The sequence below is a fragment of the Bos javanicus genome, chromosome 4, assembly GCF_032452875.1.
Source record: "Bos javanicus breed banteng chromosome 4, ARS-OSU_banteng_1.0, whole genome shotgun sequence".
In the NCBI taxonomy this organism is placed as follows: domain Eukaryota; kingdom Metazoa; phylum Chordata; class Mammalia; order Artiodactyla; family Bovidae; genus Bos; species Bos javanicus.
In genome coordinates this window covers 15131031-15144567 of record NC_083871.1, presented here as the reverse complement: position 1 = coordinate 15144567, position 13537 = coordinate 15131031, and the positions used below count along the sequence as shown (strand labels likewise).

The window sequence follows — 13537 nt, the reverse complement described above, 5'->3', positions numbered from 1 at the left end:
GTGCCCTGGGGGTCAGTGTTCATAATGTGGGAACCACGGCTCTGGCCCCCACCCCTGCTTTATTTTTCTTCATGATTCTTACCACCTACCTATTTTGTGCATTTCGTTCCTCTCCTTTAGGATGTAAATTCCGTAGGGACAGACATTTGGTCTTTGACAAGTGTTGTATTCATTTCTAAAATGATGCCTGACATATGAAGGTTCTCAGCAGGTATTTTATTTATTTATTTTTAATTGAAGGATCATTGCTTTACAGTATTGTGTTGGTTTCCACCAAACATCAACATGGATCAGTCATAGGTCTACCCATGTCCCCTCCCACGTGAACATCCCTCCCCATCCCACCCCTCTAGGTTGTTACCAAGCCCCAGCTTGAGTTCCCTGAGTCAAACAGCGAGTTCCCACTGGCTGTCTATTTTACATGTGGTAATGTATGTTTCCTGGTTACTTTCTCCGAGCCTCTCACCCTCTCCCTCCTCCCTGCCAACCACGTCCAGAAGTCTGTGCTCAGTGTCTGTCTCCATTGCTGCTCTGCGGATAGGTTCACCAGGACAACAGGGATTTGCTGAAAGAATGACCAGGTACAGCAGGAGTGAAAATCTAATCACATTAAAAAGCAATGACAAAAGCATGGAATGCTGCAATTAATAATTTCAAAATTGAAGCTTTATTCGGTTTTGAATAAAGCAGTTTTAAGTGTAGCCAAGAAAACGGGTGGCTGCATTAGTGAAACCAACAGAGAATCATCTGCTTACTAGGTAAGTCGGCCACGTGGATTAATACTAAGGTCACTAAAATGATGGCAGACATGAGATGAAGAGATAGGAGTCTGGAACCAAAGAACAAGAAAAACAAAGTATAACCAAATTGAAAATAGTACTATACAGTTTTGAGGAAGTAGTGTATCTGTTTATGATGAAACAGCATTCCTGCAAGTAGTTGAGATTTTAAACTTCAGGGTAAGAGTTTTATATTGTTCACTGTCTATTCCTAGAGCCTGTTATAATGTAAAGACTAATTACTGACCACTTAGCTTATGCAGAAAGCCTCACCCATCCATCTACAGACTGATTTCCAAGATAGAGGGAAGAAAGGACTGAGGGACCTGGCGGCCATACATGTACATTTTAAAAATATTACTCTGATATTTGTATGAGATGGATTGTATGTGGTCACAGAGGATGCAGAGAAAATGATTAGCAGTAAGTTCTTAATATTCCAAGTAAGAGAGGTGAGAGTTTGGACTAACAAGGGCAAGACAGCAAAACAGAGCAAATATGAATTAATTTTTTAAAAAGCTGATATAAACAACTGCATCTGAAAATGATCACTTAATCTCAGAGTAAACATACATAATTAATATCCAAGTCATTTTAGTGTGTAATATATTTTTAAAACTCCTAAGCATTTTAGAATATGAATGGTATTTTCATTTGATTTTTTCAGTTTATAAATCAAGTGTAAGAAAAAAAATAATGAAAAGTGTTTTTATCTCACCATGAACTAGGCCATGAGATTCTCCAGGTAACTACAAATTATTTAAGGGGTCATCTGTTACTAACAAACACCATAGAAATGTATTATACATTGTATAATCTATTAGACAAATGATAACATGTATAAATCTGAATTCTAAAGCTACTTTTTAACCTTTCATTGTAAATAAACAATGACTTGGGAAGAAGGAATACTTAAGAGAGTAATCTTATGTATTATTAAAAGCAGAATTGATGAAGTTTTCAGGATAACAATGTATTTAAATAATAACCTTGCAGGACTTCAGGTCACCACCACCTCTCATGAAAACACCAAAATCACAACTGACTGCAGAACAACCATTGACAAACTAGACTTGAATCCAACCCCAAAGATTTTCTATACCCACAGACGAAGAAGTCACAGTGAGAGGGGGAGGGGCACTTTCACATCATCATCAAATCCCAGACCTGCTGGTGGGCAACGGGCATCTGGAAAGTAATTACATCACAGATGTTCTTCCACAGGAGTGAGGCTTCTGGCCCCACGGCAGGCTCCCCAGCCTTCGGGGGTCTGTCACTGGGGGCGAGGAGCCCCCGGAGTTCTGAAGGGCAGCAGGGCTCGAGTGCAGGAGCTCCACAGGACTGCACGAAACAGCCTCCACTCTGGAAGGGCGCACACAAGGCTTCACATGCGCTGGGGCCCGGGACAAAGCAGTGGCTCCACAGGAGCCCGGGCCAGACCCACCTGCCGCTCTTGGAGGGTCTCTTGCGGCTCAGGTGGTGGGGGCCCCAGGAAATGCCTGTTGGTGTGAGCTCTCCTGGAGGCCGTCATTCTGACACTGAGACCTGGCCCCACCCAAAGGGATAAACACAAGGAGGAACACACCAAGACACATATTAATATCTGATTAAAATTAAAGACAAAGCGAGAACATGAACAGCAACAAGGGGAAAGCAACAATTAACTTTATGGGGATTCCTTTATATGTTAGCAGTTTTTCAGTGGAAACTCTGCAGGCCAGAAGGGAGTGGCATGATTTATTTATTTAAAGTAATGAAAGGGAAAAACCTACAACTAATAATACTCTGGGGTCTGGAATTCTCAAGGAGGCAGAAAGGACTAACTTTTTTTCCCTCTACATTTCTTAGGATATATAACAATAATGTATCCTGCTTGAGGACAGTCTCTGGAAAAAACCTTCTGGCTAGTCCTGTAATCTTAAAATGTAAATTATGGGAGTAGGTCTAGTGAGGTCTTCACAACCTCCAGATATTCTTTTGATTCCCTGGTGGCTCAGACAGTAAACTGTCTATCAATGCAGGAGACCTGGGTTCAATCCCTGGGTCAAGATTCCCTGGAGAAGGAAATGGCAACCCACTCCAGTACTCTTGCCTAGAAAATTCCATGGATGTAGGAGCCTGGTGCAGGCTATTGTCTATGGGGTCACAAAGAGTCAGACACAACTGAGCAATTTCACATTACACAATAATAGTCTACCCAGCAAAGCTCTCATTCAGATTTGACAGAGAAATCAGAAGTTTTATAGACAATCAAGAGCTAAGAGAATTCAGCACCACTAAACCAATTTTATAACAAATGCTAAAGAACTCTATAGACAGAAAAGAAAAAGGCTACAACTAGAAATAAGAAAATTACAAACAGGAAAGCTCACCCATAAAGGCAAACATACAGTAAAAGTAGACAATCATCCACACACAAATCTATCAAAACCAGTGACTGTGAGAAGAGAAGAGAGTACAAATGCAGGACACTGGAAATGCATTTGAGACCAGCAACTTAAAATATAAACTGCTATATTAAAACTTCATGGCAACCATAAACCAAAAAAAAAAAAAAAAAGACCTACAAAAACAAATTCAAAATAATTAATAAAATGGCAGTAAGAATATATATATTGATAATTATGTTAAATCTTAATGGATTAAATGCTCCAACCAAAAAACAGACTGGCTGAATGGACACAAAAACAAGATCCCTATAAATGCTGTTTATAAGAGACCCACTTCAGATCTAGGGATACTGAAAGTGAGAGGGTAGAAAAAGGTATTCCATGCAAATAGGAATTAAATAATGAACATGGAATTCTGTATCTATCATGATTATGATATACTTATCTGATACAGCTAGAGCCACAAGATTAATGCTTAAACATGAATAGCATTAAAACAAATTTACATATAAAATTTTGGGGAAAATTTCACAAGCTTGTCCAGTTTACAACCATTCTTTCTTATGTAGTCCAAAACACAAATCCTATCCAGCAACTGTTACTACTTCAATAAATGTAGTTTCATCCACTCATGATCCTGATTTGTATATTACAACATTCAAAATATCCCCAAATAAAAGAATATTTCATTAACACCAGGCATTCTCAAAACCTAAATGCTTAAGAAACAAATTTTAAAAACCAATTAGAGGGCTCTGAACTTGAAATGCTTTTTTAAGCTTTATTATATAGACTAAAGCTTTGGTTTCCTAGACTCAGTGATATTAAATTGCCTGTTGGGTTTAGTGGCCTCTTGCATCAGTTCCTGCAATTGTCCAATCTGTTCATCACGAAAGTCATTAAGTTTTTCTTCTGGTAGGGAGATTCCAAAACACGCTTTTTCAGTTGAATCTTGTCTGCTTTCATTAGCTTGTTGCCACAGCACTGCTGCATATGCCTAGTAAAAAGAACAACAACAACAAAAAATGAAGGTTATAGATATTAAAATAAGATCTGTATTCATTCATTTCACATTGAAGGACTTAATTCTACCACCGAGTCTTATGCATTTGGCAAATCAGACATGAACAATATATAGCTGTGTCTTCACTACTCAGTGATAATTTCAAATACCCTGTATCTTATTATTAGCATTTTAAGAATTTTACCAAAGTCCTGAATCTGAAAATCTGGAAGTTTCAAAGGGAGTAGGAGTGGTCCACGAACAGGCTTCGGGAACACACATAAACCACCCAAAATCATATGCAAAATGGCACGTACACAAAAGCACACAGTTTCCAGGCATAAATCCCATCACATTTTCAGATGCAGAACTATGGGTCTTACAGGCTTAAAAGTGAGTCTCGAAATTCTTAAGGTTCATTCCTCTGTCTTCAATTTAAAAACCAATTTAAATCACAGAGAGAAACTTTTCAAACTTTAAGCTTTCAATATTTAACAAACATCTTTGTCAGAAAAAAAAATTCTACATTTTTCACACTGTAATTTTTTTCTCATTCAGTCAACCATTGTTCAGCACAGATTAATTAGCAGCAGATTCTTACTCTAAAATCAACATTGTAATCAGGCAGGAAGTACAGTTCACAAAGTTAAAAAATTATGTGCCCCCTCTGGGCAAGTAAACAAATTAAGTGAACTCTGGATAATGCTGCTATTTCATCTGGTTTAAGACAATTAAATTGCTTATAACTGCTGGATTACCAGCATCACCAAAGAAACCTTCATTTTAATTCCAGGTATTCCAAATAAAACCTTTACTTGAATTGGAAATAATATCTTCTTCATATTTTATAGAAATCCATTAATATAATAACAAAAAAAACTGTACACATCCTGAAAGTCAAAGTGTTAGTCATTCAGTTGTGTCCGACTCTTTGTGACCCCATGGACCACAGCCCACCAGGCTCCCCTGTCCACGGGATTCTCCAGGCAAGAACACTAGAGTGGGTTGTCATTTCCTTCTCCAGGGTATCTTCCCAACCCAGGGATCGAACCTGGGTCTCAAACTTTGCAGGCAGATTCTTTACCATCTGAGCCACCAGGGAAGCATTCTAGGGCTTTATAAATCCCACTTCTAAGTATATGCCCCAAAGCAGAGTTTCTCAACCTCGGTACTATTTACAAATTGTATAATTTGGATCATGCTTTGTAGTTGGGTGGGTGGGAATCTGCTCCACCGCTGTGGCATGTTTAGCAGCACCTCCGGTCTCTCCCTGGTGGCTCAGACGGTAAAAGCATCTGCCTACAATGCGGGAGACCTGGGTTCCATCCCTGGGTTGGGAAGATCTCCTGGAGAAGGAAATAGCAGCCCACTCCAGTATTCTTGCCTGGAAAATCCCATGAACAGAGAAGCCTGGCAGGCTGCAGGCCATGGGGTCACAAAGAGTCGGACACGACTGAGCGACTTCACTTTCACTTTCTGGTCTCTCCACCTGCTACGTGCCTGTAGCACTCCTCCTCAGTCTTGATAGTCAAAAACGTCTCCAAACACTGCCAATGTTCTCTTGCAGACAAAACTGCCCAGGTTGAGAACTACTGTCCTAACAAAACTTTCCAACACATGGACAAGTATCAAGCAGAGAATGTTCATTATGGCATTGTTTATAAAAGCAAAACACTGGAAACAATTCAATTGTACTTCAACAGAAGAAAGGACAAGTGTTTAGACACTTCTTTATAAGCCATTATGTGAATTAAATGTCTGTATTGACCTGATTAAATCTCTAAAGTAATCAGAATCCAAAGAGCAAGTTTTTTAAGAAGTTATTCATTTATAGAAATGGAAAAACCAAAACTCAAATTCATATGAAAATGTGAAGCCTTGAATAGCCAAGACAATCTGTTGGAGTATTCAGTTCTCAATTTTAAAACTTACTACAAAGTTACACTAAATAATCAAAATAGTGTGATACTGGCTTTAGGGTAGATATATACACCAATGGAATAGAACTGAGAGTTCACAAATAAACCCTTACACATATGGCAAACTGACTTTTGATAAAGGCAATCAAGTCCATCAATGGGGGGAAAGAATATCTCTTCAACAGATACTGCTGGGAAAACTGGATTTCCACATGCAAAGGAGTAAAGCTGCATCCCTACCTCCCACAATATACAGAAATTAATGCTGTGTGATGGATGAAAAACATAAACAAACGAGCTAAAATCATAAAACTCCTAGAAAAAAATGGGTGAATTTTCATGACCTTGGATTTGGCAGTGGAGTCTAAAATATAGCAAAAGTATAAACAAGAAAAGAAAAACTAGATAAATTGGATTCATCAAAATTAAAAACTTTTGTGCATCAGAAGACACTCAAAGTGGGAAAAATACAGAATGGGAAAAAATATTTGCAAACCATGTCTGATAAGCATTTAATAACCAGAATATATGAAGAATTCCGACAAGTTAACAATAAAAAAGACCACTCAGAAAATGGGCAGAAAACTTGAATAGACATTTCTCCAAACATATATAAACCATCAACAAGAACATGAAAAGACACTCAACATAGTCAGTCATTGCTGCTGCTGCTGCTAAGTCGCTTCAGTCGTGTCTGACTCTGTGCGACCCCATAGACGGCGGCCCACCAGGCTCCCCGTCCCTGGGATTCTCCAGGCAAGAACACTGGAGTGGGTTGCCATTTCCTTCTCCAATGCATGAAAGGGAAAAGTGAAAGTGAAGTCGCTCAGTCGTGTCGGATTCTTCGCGACCCCATGGTCTGCAGCCTACCAGGCTCCTCCGTCCATGGGATTTTCCAGGCACGAGTACTGGAGTGGGGTGCCATTGCCTTCTCCAAGTCAGTCATTAGAGACACAAAAATCAAAATCACAATGAGACACCACTTCATACCCACTAGGATGACTATAATAATAAATAAAAGGAAAATACATGTGGGCGAGAATCTGAAGAAACTGCAAACTTGTAATTACTAGTAGGAATATAAAATAGTATAGCCACTGTGGAAAACGGTTTGGCAGTTCCTCAAGAAGTTAAAGAATTACCATATAATCCAACTCTACTAATAGATATATACCCTAAATAAATGAAAGCAGGAACTCAAACAGACACTTTTACATCCATATTCATTACAGCATCCATTATTTACCACAGAAAGTATGTGGCAACAACCCAAATGGATATTAACAGACCAATGGATACATAAAACCTATCTGTACAATGGAACAGTATTCAGGCTTAAAAAGAGTTCTGATACATTCTACAACATGGATGAAACTTGAAAACATCATGCTAAAACTGAAATAAGCCAGACATAAAAGAACAAATATTGTAGGATTCCACTCATGTGAAATATGTCAAACAGGCAATTTTATTGAGACAGAAAGTATATTAGAGGTTATCAGAGGGTGGGGGAGAGGGGGTGGAGATGCACTGCTTTTGGGACACAGTCTCTATTTGGATAAGAAAACGTTTGGGGTAAAGACAGTGAGAACTGATGAACAAGACTGTAAATGCAATTAACGCCCCTGAATGTACACTTAAAAGGCTAAAAGGCAAATTTTAAATATATTTCTACCACACTAAAAAGAAAAGTTATGTGAGGAGTGCCTTCTCTCAGACCAACCCTTCTACAGGTAACATGAAGTCCAGACGAAACATAATCCAACAGCAATCCAAAGACGCTGGAGAGCAACCAGTCAGAAAGTAGAAAGGATTTGACAGAATGGAGAATGGCAGAGAACACTGGGTCAGGTTGCCATTTTTATGACTTTTTTCCTGAGGGAAGATGCCAGTTGGTACTGCAAGGTGACTGAGGACTCACAGCAGTGTGGGAGAACAGGAGGAGTTGAAAAATAAGAAAGGGAAATCTCAGAAAAAGAACTGCAAAAGAGGATCCCCAAATTCTGTAAATAAACTCTGACAAAATCTCTAGTTAACCCCTTAACTATGTATGCCCAGGACAAAGTTCAGCTAAGGCAAAAAGAACTAATAGATAATTCTTCCAGTGGTTCTTGTCAAGGTGAACACAGAATTTAGAGAACGGCATTGAAATACGTATAATATCATATATGAAACGAGTTGCCAGTCCAGGTTCAATGCACAATACTGGATGCTTGGGGCTGGTGCACTGGGACGACCCAGAGGGATGGTATGGGGAGGGAGGAGGGAGGATGGTTCAGGATGGGGAACACATGTATACCTGTGGCGGATTCATTTCGATATTTGGCAAAACCAATACAATATTGTAAAGCTTAAAAATAAAATACAATTTTAAAAATAAATAAATAAATAAATAAAAAAGAATTTAGAGAACGAGTTATACCAAGTTAACTGCTTGATGAAACAACATTCGATACACTTTGAAAGAATATAGTGGAAGAATGTCTCTACAATTTATATATATATCATCACAGTGTCCAGAAAAAAATCTAAAATCACAAGAAACATGAAGAAACAGAAAATGTGACCGATAATCAAGAGAAAAGACAATGCCTGAAATGATCCAGACATTAAAATTAGCAGCAAAGGATTCTAAAGTAGCTATTATGAATATGTTTACATACATAAAAGAAAATATGGTCATAATAAATGCACAGATGAGAAACCTCAGCACAAGCAAAAAACTGTAAGAACCAAATAAAAACTCTAGAACTCTTAAATGCACTGTCTGAAACTTAAAAATCTTCACTGACTGTTCAGTTCAGTTCAGTCGCTCAGTCATGTCCGACTCTTTGTGACCCCATGGACTGCAGCAGGCCAGGCCTCCCTGTCCATCACCAACTCCTGGAGATTACTCAAACTCACGTCCATTGAGTCGGTGATGCCATCCAACCATCTCATCCTCTGTCGTTCCCTTCTCCTCTCACCTTCAATCTTTCCCAGCATCAGGGTCTTTTCAAATGAGTCAGTTCTTCGCATCAGGTGGCCAAAGTACTGGAGTTTCAGCTTCAACATCAATGAACATTCAGGACTGATTTCCTTTAGGACGGACTGGCTGGATCTCCTTGCAGTCCAAGGGACTCTCAAGAGTCTTCTCCAACACCACAGTTTAAAAGCATCAATTCTTTGGTGCTCAGCTCTCTTTATAGTCCAACTCTCACATCCATACGTGACTACTGGAAACACGATAGCCTTTACTAGACAGACCTTTGTTGGCAAAGTAATGTCTCTGCTTTTTAACATGCTGTCTAGGTTGGTCATAACTTTTTATCCAAGGAGTAAGCATCTTTTAATTTCATGGCTGCAGTCACCATCTGCAGTGATTTTGGAGCCCAGAAAAATAAAGCCTGCCACTGTTTCCACCGTTTCTCCATCTATTTCCCATGAAGTAATGGGACCAGATGCCATGATCTTCGTTTTCTGAATGTTGAGCTTTAAGCCAACTTTTTCACTCACCTCTTTCACTTTCATCAAGAGGCTTTTTAGTTCCTCTTCACTTTCTGCCGTAACAGTGGTGTCATCTGCATATCTGAGGTTATTGATATTTCTCCCGGCAATCTTGATTCCAGCTTGTGCTTCTTCCAGCCCAGCGTTTCTCATGATGTATTCTGCATATAAGTTAAATAAGCAGGGTGACAATATACAGCCTTGACGTACTCCTTTGCCTATTTGGAACCAGTCTGTTGCTCCACGTCCGGTTCTAACTGTTGTTTCCTGACCTGCATACAGATTTCTCAAAAGGCAGGTCAGGTGGTCTGGTATTCCCATCTCTTTCAGAATTTTCCATAGTTTATTGTGATCCACACAAAGGCTTTGGCATAGTCAATAAATCAGAAGTAGATGTTTTTCTGGAACTCTTGCTTTTTTGATGATCCAGCAGATGTTGGCAATTTGATCTCTGGTTACTCTGCCTTATTTCTAAAACCAGCTTGATCATCTGGAAGTTCACAGGTCACATATTGTTGAAGTCTGGCTTGGAGAATTTTGAGCATTACTTTGGTAGTGTGTGAGATGAGTGCAATTGTGTGGTAGTTTGAGCAATCTTTAGCATTGCCTTTCTTAGGGATTGGAATGAAAACTGACATTTTCCAGTCCTGTGGCCACTGCTGAGTTTTCCAAATTTGCTGGCATATTGAGTGCAGCACTTTCACAGCATCATCTTCCAGGATTTGAAATAGCTCAATTGGAATTCCATCACTTCCACTAGCTTCGTTCATAGGGATGCTTCCTAAGACCCACTTGACTTCACATTCCAGGATGTCTGGCTCTAGGTGAGTGTGAGTGATCACACCATCATGATTATCTGGGTCGTGAAGATCTTTTTTATATAGTTCTTCTGTGTGTTCTAGCCACCTCTTCTTAATATCTTCTGCTTCTGTTAGGTCCCTACCATTTCTGTCCTTTACTGAGCCCATCTGCGTGAAATGTTCCCTCGGTAACTAATTTCTTGAAGAGATCTCTAGTCTTTCCCATTCTATTGTTTTCCTCTATTTCTTTGCACTGATCATCGAGGAAGGCTTTCTTATCTCTCCTTGCTATTCTCTGGAACTCTGCATTCAAATGGGTATATCTTTCTTTTTCTCCTTTGCTTTTCACTTCTCTTCTTTTCACAGCTATTTGTAAGGCCTCCTCAGACAACCATTTTGCCTTTTTGCATTTCTTTTTCTTGGGGATGGTCTTGCTCCCTGTCTCCTGTACAATGTACGAACCTCCGTCCATAATTTATCAGGCACTCTATCAGATCTAGTCCCTTAAATCTATTTCTCACTTCCACTGTATAATCCCACATTCGTTAGGGATTTGATTTAGGTCATACCTGAATGGTCTAGTGGCTTTCCGTACTTTCTTCAATTTAAGTCTGAATTTTACAATAAGGAGTTTATGATCTGAGCCACAGTCAGCTCCCGGTCTTGTTTTTGAGGACTGTATAGAGTTTCTCCATCTTTGGCTGCAAAGAATATAATCAATCTGATTTCGGTGTTGACCATCTGGTGATGTCCATGTATAGAGTCTTCTCTTGTGTGTTGGAAGAGGGTGTTTGCTATGACCAGTGTGTTCTCTTTGCAGAACTCTATTAGCCTTTGCCCTGCTTCATTCTGTACTTCAAGGCCAAATTTGCCTGTTACTCCGGTGTTTCTTGACTTCCTACTTTTGCATTCCAGTCCCTAATAATGAAAAGGACATCTTTTTTGGGTGTTAGTTCTAAATGGTCTTGTAGGTCTTCATAGAACCATTCAACTTCAGCTTCTTCAGCATTACTGGTTAGGGCATAGACTTGGATTACCGTGATATTTAATGGTTTGTCTTGGAGACGAACAGAGATAATTCTGTCGTTTTTGAGATTGCACCCAAGTACTGCATTTCGGACTCTTTTGTTGACCACGATGGCTACTCCATTTCTTCTAAGGGATTCCTGCCCACAGTAGTAGATATAATGGTCATCTGAGTTAAACTCACCAATTCCAGTCCATTTTAGTTCATTGATTCCTAAAATGTCGATGTTCACTCTTGCCATCTCCTATTTGACCACTTCCAATTTGCCTTGATTCATGGACTAACATTCCAGGTTCCTATGAAATATTGCTCTTTACAGCATCAAACCTTGCTTTCAATAACCAGTCACATTCACAACTGTGTGTTGTTTTTGCTTTGGTTCTGTCTCTTCATTCTTTCTGAAGTTATTTCTCTACTGATCTCCAGTAACATATTGGGCACCTACTGACCTGGGAGTTCATCTTTCAGTGTCGTATGTTTTTGCCTTTTCATACTGTTCATGGGGTTCTCAAGGCAGGAATACCGAAGTGGTTTGCCATTCCTTTGTCCAGTGGACCACATTCTGTCAGAACTCTCCACCATGACCTGTCCATCTTGGGTGGCCCTACATGGCATCGCTCATAGTTTCACTGAGTTAGACAAGGCTGTGGTCCATGTGATTAGACTGGTTAGTTTTCTGTGATTGTGGCTTCAGTCTGTCTGCCCTCTGATGGAGAAGGATAAGAGGCTTATGATGGGATAGACTGACTGAGAGGGAAACTGGGTCTTGTTCTGATGGGTGGGGCCATGCTCAGTAAATCATAAATCCAATTTTCTGTTGATGGGTGGAGCTGTGTTCCCTCTCTGCTATTTACCTGGGGCCAAACTATGGTGGAGGTAATGAAGATAATGGTGACCTCCCTCAAAAGATCCCATGCATGTACTGCTACAGTCCATGCCCCCAGCCCCGCAGCAGGCCACCACCGACCCACACCTTCACCAGAGACTCCCGGACACCCACAGGCAAGTCTCCTGTGGGTGTTTATACACTGAATGTTATACATTATCACTGAATGTTAATAGCATACTGGCATTGAGAAAAGATCCAATGAACTTGAAAGTATAACAGAGAAGTTGTCCAATCTGGAAAGCTATTAAAAATGAACTTAAGATCAAATATCTGTGGGACAGTGTCAAAAACATGTTTCGGTGGAATCCCACAGGAAAATGAGGCAAAAATATTTTTGGAAAATCAATATCTGAAAACTACGTATATAGGTTCATAAAGCTTAGCAAGCCCCTAACAAGATAGATTCAAATGAAGACACACCTAGGCATATAGTAGTCAGATTGTTGAAAAGGATCCATAAATTAAAATCATAAAGAAATGTATAAACAGTATGACCACATGTATAGAAAATATATATTCTTTGTAGATATATACATATACTCAAAATAAATGAAAACAAGTATGGAAAGAGATACCAATGTCAGGACACTGATTTCCTCCTTCCTTATTCTGCAAAGACTGGGATAAAGTTTTAGCTGTACTTTTAGTATTCAATTTGCTTTTTAAAAGGCTAACCTAAAGCAAATACTGTAAAATGTCAGTATTAAATGTGGGTGGTGGATACACACATGTATATAATTTTCTTCTTCCTGTATATTTTGGAATTTTTTCTAATTTTACACTTATAAGTTTAAAAATGTAAAATACCAGAATATTTTCACTGGTGTATAATTTATAATAAGGTAACAAACTAATGCTTATCTAAATTTTTTAAATTTTATTTTTAACTGGTGGATAATTGTTTAACATCCTTGTGTTGGTTTCTGCATTACAACATGAAGCAGCCATGTGTGCATGCTAAGTTACTTCGGTCGTGTCCCACCCTCTGTGACCCTATGGACTGTAGCCCAGCAGGCTCCTCTGTCCATGGCATTCTGGGGTAGGTTGCCATCCCTCCTCCAGGGGATCTTCCGGACCCAGGGATCTAACCCATGTCTCCTGTGGCTCTGCCCTGCCATAAGTATGTCCCCTCCGTCTTGAACCTCCTTCCCCCATCTTCCCTACCCCTGCACTCCCCCAATCCTGCCCCTTTAGGTTGTCACAGCGCACCGGGTTGAGCTCCCTGTGTCATACAGCAAATCCCC

The 13537-nt window shown here is 39.6% G+C and overlaps 1 protein-coding gene across 1 annotated transcript in view; it reads right to left on the bottom strand.

Annotated features, from left to right (window-relative positions):
• Positions 1-3925: 3925 nt before the first annotated feature.
• Positions 3926-13537, bottom strand: part of SDHAF3 (succinate dehydrogenase complex assembly factor 3) — an 87145-nt gene continuing 77533 nt past the window's right edge. Inside the window, exon 2 of the mRNA XM_061413512.1 lies at positions 3926-4166. Within this exon, the coding sequence (XP_061269496.1) occupies positions 3963-4166 (204 nt within the window). The 3' untranslated portion in view covers positions 3926-3962. The remainder of the gene's footprint in view (positions 4167-13537) is intronic.